At 38.6% G+C, this 14,410-nt stretch overlaps 1 protein-coding gene across 4 annotated transcripts in view; it reads left to right on the top strand.

Moving 5' to 3' along the window:
- The window catches only part of EXT2 (exostosin glycosyltransferase 2), a 163,443-nt gene that overhangs the window by 117,908 nt on the left and 31,125 nt on the right, over positions 1-14,410 (top strand). For all 4 annotated transcript variants that reach the window (XM_055281850.2, XM_055281849.2, XM_055281847.2 and 1 more), the window contains exon 10: positions 7,441-7,607. In XM_055281850.2, coding sequence (XP_055137825.1) covers positions 7,441-7,607 — 167 coding nt within the window. The remainder of the gene's footprint in view (positions 1-7,440; positions 7,608-14,410) is intronic.

The following is a 14,410-nucleotide window of genomic DNA, read 5'->3' as shown; positions in this document are numbered from 1 at the left end:
CTTGGATTTATTCACACCAATTGCCTTTCTCCAGAGTGAAGTGAATTGGATGGTATTACATTGCTAATTAGTCCCTTTGTTTATAAAGGATGGGCTATGTTTGTAGAAGGAAGGCTGGGGCCTCTCACTGGGTCTGGAGTGGCCTGTTGTGTCTTGCAGTAGTCACAGGCCTGTATTTGCTCCTGCATGCAAAGGTCACCAGCTTTCAGAGAGACTCTCAGTCTGCTCCTGCAGTCCTGCCTGAAAGGCAGAGTTCCAAATTCTAGTGCTAAATGCAAAAGAGCCTTCTCCTTATAACTCCTGGTTAGCCACTTTAGGCATAAGGTGAGTTATTTATTGTGAATTAGTGTCACTTCTTTTGGGAAGGTATCATTGCAAACTGTGAGAAAGGATAAATTTTTTTTTCCTTCTTGATCTAAGCCTCTACACTGGCACAACTAAAGGCAGTAGCAGGAGCCCAGATTTTGGAGTTGGGTGTTCAGTTTTAATTTTTGGTAAGACCCTGCTAAAATGTAGTGGTTAATTTTATGACCAAGACTTTAGTTTATTTTTAAAAGATTTTGACTCTAAGGAGGAAAAAGAGCCCTTAACTGATGAGGCCCTAATTTTGACACGTGTAGTGACTGGACTGGCTGTTTTCTAACAGTGGTTTTTAGGTCAGGGCTCTGGCTCTGGCGACGTGGTTGTTTGAGGAGAACATAACCATGTTTAATCTTCTCTGGGGTGTTTGTTCAGTTGGTAAATGAGGCTGTCAGCTCTGGTCTGCATGCCAGCAAATGCATCTGATTTTTCACATACAGCGTTAGTAACATATATATTATAAAAAAAAAAAAAGCAAGTCCAAGTCTTTGAAATATTAAAGGCAAAAGTGATGTTTTTCGCTTTCTCTACATTTACTAAAATAAATATTGTGGTTACCATGTCTGCTGCTGGGAGGATTTGTGTAGGCAGAAATCTACCCCCCTTCCCAGTTTTTTTTTTTTTCATTCTCCAACCCAACCAAATACTTTTTTCTTTTGGTTACACTTAAGTCCAAATTTCTGGGTTTTAAGTTTAAGTAAATACTTAGACTAGGCAATTGAAATTTCCAGTGAGCTTTCATCACATTGATTTTGAGCTTTGTCAGAAGAAAAGGCAGGCTACTGCCTTTCTTCCTTTAACTGACTTTAGTTTTAAATTTGAATTAACATCAGGAGGCCCCCAGCTTCAGATTGTGATTTGCATAGTCCTTAGCAGGCAGGTTGGGGTTGGCTGAGCATGTCAGCAACCCAGGATGGTCAACAGGGGAGTAAAAGCAGCAGCCACCTTTTTTTTGAGCCGAGTTCTAGGACTGCGGGGAGTTGGGTCATGAGACCAGCTGTACACCAGCAACTCAGGCAATTCTGAAGTAGGCTTAAGGTTTGTATGGAGATAATCTGATAATTTATTTTGTGAATCTGTGGTTGTATTTATGATAGTGATTGGCAGGATGGACTTGGGGTCATCTTCAGTCAACCTGACCATTTTGTAGTACCTTTGCCAAGTTGGAGAAAAATGTCTTTGCTCACATTTCTCTTGGCATCCAACATGGAGAAAACCGTTAATCAATATACTTAAAAAAAGAAATCCTTAACACAAGGAGTTCTTTTTCTCCTTTGAGCTGGACTAAAGCTCATACTGTGAAGTTATCAGGTCACCTGGCTCAGCTGTTTGTTTTTCATAAATTCTGCAATGCATTTGAAAAATCATATTTTTCAGGCTGCTTTGTATGAATGGAAGGTGACATTTCTATTTTGTCTGTTATAGGTTCACAGGATGAGACATAAGATACAAGAACATGCTGTTTCATTTAGAATTTAAAGGAGTAAGGAAAAAAGACCCCATTTAGGCTAAGCCATGGAAGTTGGGCCTGAAGATTTCTAGCTATGACACAGTTTCTGTCTGCATTCTAGGGGTCACCCCCGTATTCTTCTGTCTAGACCTCTTCATGTTATCAGTAGAGAAGTGAAGTTCATAGGACTTCACAAGAATCCATTTGTGAAGATGATAATAATATAACCATATTGTGTACTTTTTTAATCCTAGGAATAGGAACTGTGCTACATGCTTATTATCTCTAGACCTTAGGACAAGCCTGCAAGGAAACGGTTATTATTCCTATTTTTAAAAAATAAGAAAAATGAAGCTCAGATTAGTAATTTGTCAGAAATCAACACAGATCTTTCTAGATCCAAAGCTCATGCCCTTTGCACTAAGCCCCCCTGTGTCTATTTAGATTACCGTTTAGTTGTAGGAAAATCATGACATGTTGTCAGTTCTTTGATTTGGGATCATATAGAAGAACTAGATCCTTGTCAGGGACTCAGAGAGACAGAAAAGTAAGTCTATTTTTTTGAAAAAACTAATGGGAAGGAAAAAACTTCTTTTCTTTTTCACATCTGTTTTTCTTTCCTACCTCATTCTCCCTTCTCCTTCTACTGCTCCAGTCCTAATTTTTTTAAAGGTTACCTTTCCAGAATCAAAATTGCATATTGGGATTATCTAAAGGCAGGATATAATTTTAATGCTTATTCTTTGATTGCTGCCCTCTCATTTCTCGCCTCCATGAAAGGGATACTGTCAGAAGCCTGAGAGAATGGTACTTCTCTTTCATGGGGGCCATTTAATTTGACAAACGGAAAACATGAAACTGAGAATTCTGTTTAGAGTTCTGTCTGGTGGTAGCTGATCACTGAAATGGAAATGCCTTTTGCCAAAGCTGACTTTTGGCTACTCAGACCTAACTTGCAACAGGGAAAAGTAACCATATATCTTAAAAAGCCATGATTCATTCTATGTTTCTACCTGCACCCCATATCATTCTCCTGGGTCTTCATTGCTCTCTAAAACTTCCCCTTCAAAGACTTTACAGAGGCAAGTTAGTTCTTTGTGGACACGGTCTCAAGTAATTCTTTGGACATATATAGATGAACAGTGTGGAAAGCTGTCTATGGGTTGAATATGCTATACACATTCCCCAATTGTAAGTCCAGATTCCATCCGGCGTAGAGGTATGTTCATACTTAATCAAAGTAGCTAGCCTAGTTTCTCTACATAATGGAAAGAGGAGCTGTTTGTTGCCTTGTGGAATTAACATGACCAAAGTTCCATGTTCTTTTGTTTTATTAGTGTGTGAGAGTTTAGAGGATTCATGGCAGGGATCTTGCTTCTCTCAAAGTGGATATGGAAGGCCAGAGCCAGGGGTATACCACTGGGTTGTCAGGGTGATGTGCTAGATCTCAACTGTACCACTTTGACACTGCTACCTAGGGTTCAAAAAAATGCTCTGGTTCTGTAGGTAGACAGAGACTTTCCAGGGAAAGCATGGCCAACATTTTAGTGACTACCTCTGGTGTGCTGGGCACTGTGTTGCTAAATGCATTCCCATTCATCCTCACAGTCAATCATGTCAAGATGGTGTCATTGTTATTCCTTCTTCATAGTTGAAGAAGCAGGCTCAGAGTGTTTAACTTGTTCAAGGTCACATGACAAGCAAGTGGTAGACCTGGGATCTGAAGCTGTTTCCAAAGACTGTGTTCTTTCTGTGATGTTTTGCTGCCTCGTGGAATCCTAAGGCCGTAGAGGCATCTTGTTTAGTTTTCCACCTGATGTCAAGTAGAAATCTGACCTAAGTTAATGCATTTGAAGTAAAAGGGCACGTTGTGCTGCTGAAGGCAACACATCTTAGAACAGTTTATACCATCAGGAAGTTCTTACCTATTTTAAGTCTAAATCGGTTTCCCTGTAACTTCTACCCTTCCATTTGTCATGCTTCTAACTCTAGAGACCGTAGAGAACAATTCCCTTTTCATTCGATAATCTTTCTGATATCCCAAGAATATTAGCCAAGGTTCATTTAGGAGACAGAAACTAATGATAATTTGAACAGGAAAAATTCAATCTAAAGAATTATTAACTAGTAACAGGATTTGCCTACTAAAGGGTAAAGAGAACTCTAAAGGTTACAGAAAATAAACTTGGGAGAGCCCCTTCCCCAGCTAGATCTGAGATTCACACCTTACTAATCACATCCACTGGATTAGTAAAGTGTACTGAGGTGCCACAGGCCAAACTTGACAAGCAGGAAACCCAGTCATGCCCTCGTATACACACAGAATTCAAAAGGAATCTGCCCCAGGAGTGTTATTGAACTTGCTGGGAAACTGGCTAGGGCTTTAGTGGAGCTCACCTGGAACTACCCACAGGGAGAATTCTGGCTGAGTTGCTGGTGGGGCATCCACATAACTTGCTGGGAAGCTGCCTGCAGGGGTGCTGTTAAATTCACTGGGAAGCCGGTTGGGGTGTGCTAGAACCTCCTGGGAAGCTGCCCCAGGGAAGAGGTGCTACTTACACTTGCTAGAGACAAGTGTCCCTGCCTGCTTGCCTGCAGGCCAGGCACTACTGGAGCAAGAAGTAAAAAAGGCATACCAGAACCAGGAAGAAAGCCACCCCCATGCGCTGGCCCTTCAGTGCCCTGTACTGACACAGTGTGACGCCATGCCAGCTGGCAAAGAAGAGATGTTTACAGGGTCCAGTTCAGCTATCACTAACAGGGCAAGGATGACTACAGTTGAAACTGAGAGGCAATAAAGTGATAAGTGGCACACTTAGTTTCTTTAAGCATTCTGTAGAAAGCCTGGATACAGATGCCTGCACTGTCCTTGTTATTTCTTCTCAACTATTTTCTGGGCTTGTTGGTACTTCTCTTAATGTTGTGGTACCCAAATCTGAACAGAGTCTAACTCAGCAGATTTCAGAGTGTAATCTGGGTACCCTGAGCATCCCTGAGATCCTTTCAGGAGATCCAGGACATGGAAATTATTTTCATAATCATTCTGATTCATTACTTCTCTTTCCCACTTCTTTTATTCTCTCACAAATGTACAGTAGAGTTCTCCAGAATCTACAGGTCATGAGTGACATCATTTCCCACAGCAAATGGAATGTGTGCTCATATATTTTCATGTTTTAAAATTTCCTCAGTTTTAATTTTTAATATAGTAAATAGACAGTGTGTTTTTGTGTGTGTGTATCCTATATAAAGAAAATCTCTTTGGGATTTTCAGTAATTTTTAAGCGCATAAAGGGATTCTGAGACCAAAAGTGTTGAAAACCACTGGTCTGGTACGTAGGGCTATAACCTCCTTCATTTAAGATGTTACAGTGCAGGGGTCCCCAACCCCAGGCCATGAACCTGTGGCCATCTGTGGCCTGTTAGGAACCAAGCTGCACAGCAGGAGGTGAGTGGTGGGTACCACCTGAGTTCCGCCTCCTGTCAGATCAGTGGCAGCATTAGATTCTCACTTGAGCAAGAACCCTATTGTGAACTACTCATGCAAGGCATCTAGGTTGCACGCCCCTTACGAGAATCTAATGCTGGATGATCTGAGGTGGAGTAGTTTCATCCTAAAACCATTCCTGCCCCGCCTTCCCCTACATTCATGGAAAATTTTTCTTCCACAGAACTGGTGCCTGGTGCCAAAAAGTTTGAGGACGACTGTTATAATGTATTCATATTTTATAAGGATTTGGGAATGGTAGATGTATGACAGGGATTTTATCTATCTGAAATAGGGAGTGGGGATCAAGCAAGAATAAGGATGATTGCTGGAGAAAGTGATCGAACCTTACTAGTTTTGTTACAGATCCAGAGAAACATGGGATTCTGAAGCTGCAGGTCCTTTTTGGTCTTTTAATGCTAAATAGACTTAGGTTCAAATACTAGCCTTATCATTTATTTTCTGTGTATCACTGGGCAAGTTAATTAACCTCTCTGAGCCATGCAAATACTACTTTGTAAATAATTCCTGCCTCATAAGGTTGTCAGGAGGATTGAATGACAGTGCATCTGTAAAGCATCTGGCATATATTAGTTGCTTAACAAAGTTCCCTTTCTCCCTTTCCCTCTACTTATTCTTATCCTGAGAAGAATGGACTTGCTTAAGATCCCATAGATAATGCAGAACCCAGGCCTCCAGTCTTTCAGCCATGTGTTCATGCATTATGCCAAAGATATTTTTCGATTATGTGCCAAGAATGAAACTGTAACTGTTGATATTGATGAAAAGGCAGTGGCCCATAGGGTTATTTCTTTGGTCACGGATTCAGTCCTTCCCCAAACACACTTTTTGGAGCTGACCACTCTCTTTTGGGCTCTATGCCACAGGTTTATTGTAAGACCGTGAACATCTTCCTTGACTACAGGGCCTCTCACTTGCACAGGCCCCTTCCAAGACCCTGGGAGTGCCCCCAACAATGTGTTCTACAACCAGTTATATTACAACTATGCAGAGGTAAAACATTTTATCTGCAGTCAGTTAAGACAGCTTTTCTCCTACTGACTTTCCCTCTATCATACTTCTTCTTCAATATGGTGACTTTGGAGTGGCCAGAAGCGCTTTGGGACTTCAAGACCCACAGAAATGAGATTTTTCTACAATTACATGATGGACTTTTTGAAAGCAGTATGATACCTAGCTTTCCTATTCTCATTTGACAGATGTGTAAAGAACAAACTGCCCTCTGAGATCTATGGACATGGGTACTGTACCAAAGAAGTATGAATTTCATGCTATGCTAAATGGGCAACATTTTAAAACAAAGAAACTGTGGGTAAATTACTCCAGTTATTTCATAAAGTAGAATGGGAAAAAAATGTAAGGCAAGTCATGGGTTGGTGTTTCTTCAGTACACTAGAAAATCCCACATAATTGGACCTAGAAATTTGATATTTACTTTGTAAATTGGTCATGATGAGAAACCAAACCTAGTGAGTCGGGGGGAGGGGATAAAGTGCTGAGTTAAGGAAGCTACACTCATTCAATGAAACATACTTTGATGAGGGGTGGATTTTAGCAGCACCGAAAGCTGTTTGATTGCATGATGGAGGTGGGCACGTCGGGGACCTTCGGAACATGCACTGTATTTCCTAGCACAGCTGCAGGCAAGTTTTCAGCTAGGATATACTTACCTGAAAGTATTTTGCAGAGTATTTGCCAGAGGTGGGTAGAGTTCTGGTATTAGAGTCTTGATCCTGAGAATGAGCTTATGCAGACTTTATTTCTCTTCTGTCATTGTGACCTCGGTCGAGTTGTTTTGCTTCTCTGCCTCTCAATTGTGAGTTGAAGCCAATTTGTTCATTCTAGTTAGGGCAGTATTGAGAATTAGTAGTGTTACAAGGATTTAGAGAGGATAAATATGTATGTATATTGTATGTGTGTATATATATGTTCAGTACATATATTTTTTATTATAATAAAGATGCATCTGTGAGAATCTCCCCTGGCACAGTTCTACCTTTGGATTTGATGAGAGCCGTGGATACAAGCTGATTCTTCCATCTCGTTTGTGGTGTCATGCTTTTACTACTTTATCTCCTCACAAAAGTTAGAAGAATAGTAAATACCTTTTCTCTTTTTCCAGATTCTCTCTGGCCCAAAATCCGGGTTCCGTTAAAAGTTGTGAGGACTGCTGAAAACAAGTTAAGTAACCGTTTCTTCCCTTATGATGAAATCGAGACAGAAGCTGTTCTGGCCATTGATGATGATATCATTATGCTGACCTCTGACGAGCTGCAATTTGGTTATGAGGTAAGGAGGTTTTACACAGTATGTTTATATGTTTAATATTACTTTCTATGACTGATTGTCTTTCCTAAAAAAGAGTATTATATTTCCTTCTTAAAAGTCAGAATTTCTAAAATCTTCCACTAGAGTACAAAAGGTGTGCGTAAGAGTGTGGGTTATGAAACTGTTCTTTGAAGCACTGGAGAAACCCTATTCCAAAATGGCAACTGTGCCCTCCACTGGTTTTGGGAACTCCCAAGGAGAGTCCCAGGGGACAATTTCAAAAGAGCATCTATAGCATTTAACAAGCACTTAATTGATGTCTCCTTGAATACCACTTCCCTTGACTCAAGCAGCTGGGCGCTGCAACAATAAAAACATCAATAAGTGAAGAAGTTGGCGACACTGACAAACAAAGCAGACCCTGTTGATGGCTTTCTTTCTGAGTTTTAAGTGGAGAGGCTGGCTGCCTGTCTTTAGGGAGAAACATTCCGTATCACCGTTTATTCAATGAGGCTGATGGATTAGGCTGGGTTCAAGGGTTAAGTATGGAGACCAGTAAAGGTCTCCCCAGGGGAAAGTGCCAGAGTCCAGGCCTGGTGAAAAGCAATAGGAATTGATGGGCCCTGTCAGGGTGTACGTGAGATGCATGATGACAACAGGCGGAGGCCTGCGGCTGCGGGTAAAGGTGGTATCAGACTTAAGCATGCAGAGTGTTCAAGTCATTTAGCTATAGCTGGCTCAGGGGAAAGGGGAGCAAGGTAACCATTTTCTTTAGCTAACTTAGGATTTGTTGAATTTCGGGTTCTTAAATCATAAATTTTTTTAAATGAAGCTATATTTATTACATGTATTTATTATAGAAATACATTTTTAAACACTTAAATTGAAGGTGTATTTTAAGGGAAAGGAAAAGGAATCCACTCCCCCTGACACTATCACCACCACCAAAGATTAAAAGCTCAAGTTTTCCCAGGTTTTTAAAAAAATGTAGCTTCATTTGAGTGTAAAAGAAATTGTTATGAAATAGATTGATGTGCGATGCCCTGGATGATGTAGTTATTGGCCAATGAAAGGCATGAGAGTAGCTAATAAAACATACATTCATCTTTTTGGATTTATTTTTATTCATAGGAGATGACTTTTACAGCATAGTGTCTAGGGTGTTGGATGATATTTAGTATACTATTATTCCCATTTTTAAAACAAATTGCCTACTTGTTTTTCTAGCCAAGTAATGGCAAAAAGACTAATTTTTTTTTTTTTTTTTTGCAAGTGATTTCTCTCTTCATTGCATATAATGGCTTCAAATGCTACCCATGTGTTTATTTTTGTGGCAAAAGAGAGGTGGAAAAAAGGAATGTTCAAAACGACGTGACCAAGATGGACAGAGGGCTGTCTCTTAAGTATTTTCAGTTGGTCTAAAGGAAGACTACTAAAAGAAGGGTGGGCTAAATGTATTCCTATGATTTCTTTCAACCCTGAGTTTGTTTTAAGCAACTAAGAATATGTTAACGTCAGGAAGTTTTGCAGCGCTTAAAGGGACTGAGCTCGAATCTTTACCTCTTTCCTCTGATTACTTGTGTTTGATTCCACATTACCTCTAAAGAAGTAATTATTAGAAGAGTGAAATCAGGAAGCTTTCTTATCTCCGTTAGTCAGAATATCCAGATGCTATGGAAGGAACAACTTTGATAACAACCTTGTATATACAACTTACTATGTTCCCGTCAACGTCCCGCTTATGATCTTGGCCCAGGCCTGCAAAGCAGGTATGTTTTTCTCATTCTGTACTGAGACTAAGTAAGGTTAGATAACTTGCCTATAGTCGCATAGTTAATAAGTGGAAGAATTGGGATTTAAATCCAAATTTTTCTGACACTGTGCTGCCTTCCCTGAGGATTTTACTGTGAGTGACATTTGCCAGAGATCAGTGGTCCTCAGAAGTAGTACTTACAGCCATCAGCATGTCATTTGCCTGTCACAAAATTATTTTGACTCTAAGGCAAACAAATACATTTTTTAGGTACCCCTACCATTGGTGCTTTAGGGCCTCTGTGCCCAAATTCCTGCTCTATCACTGACCAATTTATGATGATTGACAGGTTATTTAATCTCTCTGGATCATAGTTCATTCTTATATAAAATGGTAATGACAATATCTACTTCATGAGGTTATTATTTGCATTGGATGAAATTACATAGTGCCTCCCACATGGAAAGTGGGATTCCCCAGTCTAGGTTGGGTTCAGAGCACTCTGTACCTCTTTGTGAGCAAATAATGGTGAACTGTGTTGTTTATTGTCTTTTTTTTCCTTTTAGAATGTAAGCACCAAAAGGCAGTAAGTACACTTCCTGTGTGATGGACAGTAGATTGTACACTTTACAGATGCCATGTTAGCTGCTGCTGCTGTTATCATTATGACTACTGCTATTTTCATTATTCCATTCATGATTCTACTATGATTCATGAACGAGATTGTTGTTTTCATTATTCAGAAGGGACATTTCTATCTTGAAGAAGGGACTCAGTTTAGTGTTGAATCGAGAGCCAAATTCATGCTGCTCTTAAATCCTGCTTTTTATGCCGAAGCCTAGGATTTTCATGCAGGAATTGGGAGCAGGCTAGATTGATTAAGGGAATAAATAAGTAAATATTTGCATCCTAGGGGAGTTATATTGGATCCCAGAACTACTATTTTGTGGTGTTATCACAGTCCCTTGGGATTATATCTGTCTTGTTAATCTCTACTCATCCTTCAACACTCAGCTCGGCTGTTGCTATCTCAAAGAAGCTTTCAGAGAGTCTTCAGTCAGGTTGGGTTCAGAGCACTCTGTACCTCTTTGTGAGCAAATAATTGTGAACTATGTTGTTATAGTGTCTTTTTTTCCTTCTGGAATGTAAGCACCAAAGGGCAGGAACCATGGCTGTCTTATTCATTGCTATGCCCTCTGTGCCTAACCCAGTTCATTGCATTCAGTAGTTAATTCAGTAACATTTGATGAATGAATAAATCTCCCTTACCAACACACATATGAAAGATATAGAAAAGATTATTCTGGCCTGTATGCCCTTCCACTTTACTGTGATCCATAATCTAGTTACATCCATTTTGGAAAGCAGTTTGGAGTTTAAAATGTTAAACATACATCTACCATATGACCAGCCATTCTTCCCATGGGGATTTACCCTAGAGAAATGACAACATTTGTCTGCACAAATATTTGTACGCTAACATTCAAAGCAGCTTTTATTTGTAATAGGCAAAAATTGGAGAAAATGAAACAATGTCTATCAACACTTGACTGGATAAACATTGTGATACATCCATAGAGTAGAATATGGCTCAGTAATAAGTAAGAAGTAACTATTGATACATGCAACAACATGGACAGTTTTCAAAGTAATTATGCTAAGTTAATGAAGCAGGATGAAAAAGAGAACATACTTTATGATTCCATATATATAAAATTCTGGAAAGTGCAAACTAACCCTAGAGATAGAAAGATCAGTGGTTGCCTGGAAGGTAAGTGGGGAGGGTCAGGCTATAAAGGGCAGGAGGAACAAATAACAGAGGGGTACAAAAAACTTTTAGGGGAAATGGATATGTTCATTATTTTAATTGGGGTAATGGTTTTACTGGTGTATACAGATGCCAAAACATGTCAAATTTTACATTTTAAATAAATTATTTATTGTATATCAACTGTATTTCCAAAAAGCTACAAGAAAAGTTACTTATACTCTAGCAGTAGCATAAAAACTGAAATACTTGAAAAATACAACAAAATGTGTGCCAGATATGTTTAGTGAAACCTAAAAAATGTTGCCGAGAGAAATTGAAGAACAACTTCATAATTGGAAAGATATACCATGCTTGTGGATCCAAAGACTCAGTATTGTTACCATGTAAATTCTCCCCAAATTGTATAGATTCAAAGCAATCCAATCAAAATCCCAGAAGGCTTTTTGTTATTGAAATTGATGAGCTAAAATTGAAATGGAAACACATCAGACCTGAAAAAGCCAAAGCGATTTTTTAAAAGAAGAACAAAGTTGCGGGACTTACACTCCTTATTTTCAAACTTGCTATAAAGCTACAGTAATGAAGACATGGTGGTATTGGTATAAATTTAGATATATAGGACAATGAAACAGAATAAAGAGTTTACAAATGGACCACACATGTATGGCCTTGTACACTGTTGGTGGGAATGTAAATTGATACAGCCATTTTGGAAAAGAGTATGGAGGTTCCTCAAAAAACTAAAAATAGAACTGCCATATGATCCAGCAACCCCACTTCTGGGTATATAGCCAAAGGAATTGAAATCAGTATATTGAAGAGATAGCTGCACTCTCATATTCATTGCAGCATTGTTCATAATAGCCAAGATATGGAATCAACCTAAGTATCCATAAACAGATGAGTGGATAAAGAAAATGTGATGCATATGCACAATGGAATACTATTCAGCTTGAAAAAAGAATGAAATTTTGTCATTTGTGACAACATGGATGAATCTAGAGGACGTTATGCTATCTAGAGGGCAGGCACAAAAAGACAAACATTGTATTATCTCACTAAATGTAGAATCTAAAAGTCTGACCTCATAGAAGTAGAGAGTAGAATGGTGGTTACCAGAGGTTGGAGAGAAAGGCAGGTAAAGGGGAAATATTGGTCAAAAGGTATAAAGTTTCAGTTAGACAGGAGGAATAGTTCTGGTGATCTATTCACAGTAAGGTGACTATAGTTAATAATAACGTATATTATATTTCAATATTGCTAAAAAAGTGGATTTTAAATATTTCCACCACAAAGAAATAAGTATGCAAGGTGATGGATTAGTCTGATTTGCTCTTCTACAATGTAAATGTGTATGGAGCTATCACATTGCACCCCGCAAATATATACAATTATTACTTGTCGATAAGAATAACATTTTCTAAAAGCTGAAAGAGAATAGGATTAAACAGAGGGGAAAAGGTGGATTGAGCAAAAAATACTGCTTGAAACATTTTTTAAAAGATGATATAGGCTGGGCGCGGTGGCTCACACCTGTAATCCCAGCACTTTGGGAGGCTGAGACAGGCAGATCACGAGGTCAGGAGTTTGAGACCAGTCTAGCCAACATGATGAAACCCCATCTCCACTAAAAATACAAAAAATTAGCCGGGTGTGGTGGTGTGAGCCTGTAATCCCAGATACTCAGGAGGCTGAGGCAGGAGAATCACATGAATCTGGGAGGCAGAGGTTGCCATGAGCCGAGATCGCACCATTGCACTACAGCCCAGATGACAGTGCGAGACTCTGTCTCAAACAAAAAATAAATAAACAAATAAATAAATAAATAAAGGATGATATAGAGGTACAAGATAACACACAAAAAAAGTCCTCAACATCATAGTCATTACAACAGTTTTAAAATAAAAGCACAGTGAGTTACCACTATATCTCCACTAGAATGACTATAAATAAAATTAAAAAGAATGACAATACTGAGTATTGGTGAGACTGTGGAGCAACTTGAACTCATACATTACTGGTGAAAATGTGAACTAGTATGACCAATTTAGAAAACAGTTTGGCATATAAAACATTTTTTTATATGACCTAGCTTCCAAAAGAAATAAGTATGTGCAGACATATGTCTGCATAAAGACTTATAAGATCCCTAAACTAGAAACATCAGCTGGTACTGGATAAACAGAATGTGGAATATCTATACAGGGGAGTACTACACAGCAGTAGAAAGAAAGAAATGGATACATGCAGCAACAAGGATAAATCTCAGAAGTGTTATACTAAGTGAACAAAGTCAGATGTAGGAGGCTACTGACTGTATGACTCCATGTATATGAAATTCTAGAGTAGAAAAAACTACATTGCCAGGCCTGGGAGATGGGATTGACCACAAAAAAGCAAGAAGGAGCTTTTCAGGTGATGGAAATGTTTTACATTATGATATGGTGGTGGTTATATCATTATATATACTTGTCAACACTCAATGAATTATACCTTTAAAATTGATAGTTTTTGTTGTAAGTAAACTCTATTTCAAAACTTGAAAAAAAATTGTGGGATGCAGCTAAAGCAGTGCTTATGGGAAAATTATAGCATTAAATGCTTATATTGTAAAAAGAAGAAAAGTCTAAAGACAGTGAACAAAAGTTCATTCCATCTTAAGAACCTAGAAAAAGAAGAGTAAATTAAACTCAAAGCAAGTAGAAGGAAGGAAGCAAGTTAAATGCTAAATTAGTGAAGTAGAAAACAGACCAACAGAGAAAATGTACAGATCCAGTGTCTCATGGCAATACTCAGAATGTTCCAAAATTACTCATCATACCAGAAACCAGGAAGATTGCAACTTCAATGAGAAAAGATAATTAACAGATGCCAACAAGATGACACAGATGTTGGAATTATCTGATAAAGATTTTTAAAAGGTTATCACAAAAAAAGGCTCTAATAAGCAATTATGAGTACTGTTAAAACAAATGGAAAACAGAAAGTTTCAGTAAAAAGACAGAAGATATAAAGAAGAACTAAATGGAAATTTCAAAACTGATTACAATACCTAAAATTGAAAACTCACTGGATGGGCTCAATAGGATAATGGAGATAACAAGAAAAAACTAGAGAACTTGAAGATAAGTCAATAGGAATTCTCCACTGTGAACAACAGAGAAGAAATAGATTGGCGAAAAATGAACGGAGCTTCAGAGACTTGTGGGACAATCACAAAAGAGATAATATTTGTGTCATTAGAATTTTAGAAGAAGAGAAAGAATGTGGGACTGAAGAAATATTTGAAGAAATAATGGC

This window comes from Symphalangus syndactylus, chromosome 6 (genome assembly GCF_028878055.3).
Source record: "Symphalangus syndactylus isolate Jambi chromosome 6, NHGRI_mSymSyn1-v2.1_pri, whole genome shotgun sequence".
NCBI lineage: Eukaryota > Metazoa > Chordata > Mammalia > Primates > Hylobatidae > Symphalangus > Symphalangus syndactylus.
Note: the sequence above shows the minus strand (reverse complement) of the source record. Positions and strands in the feature narration are given on the sequence as shown.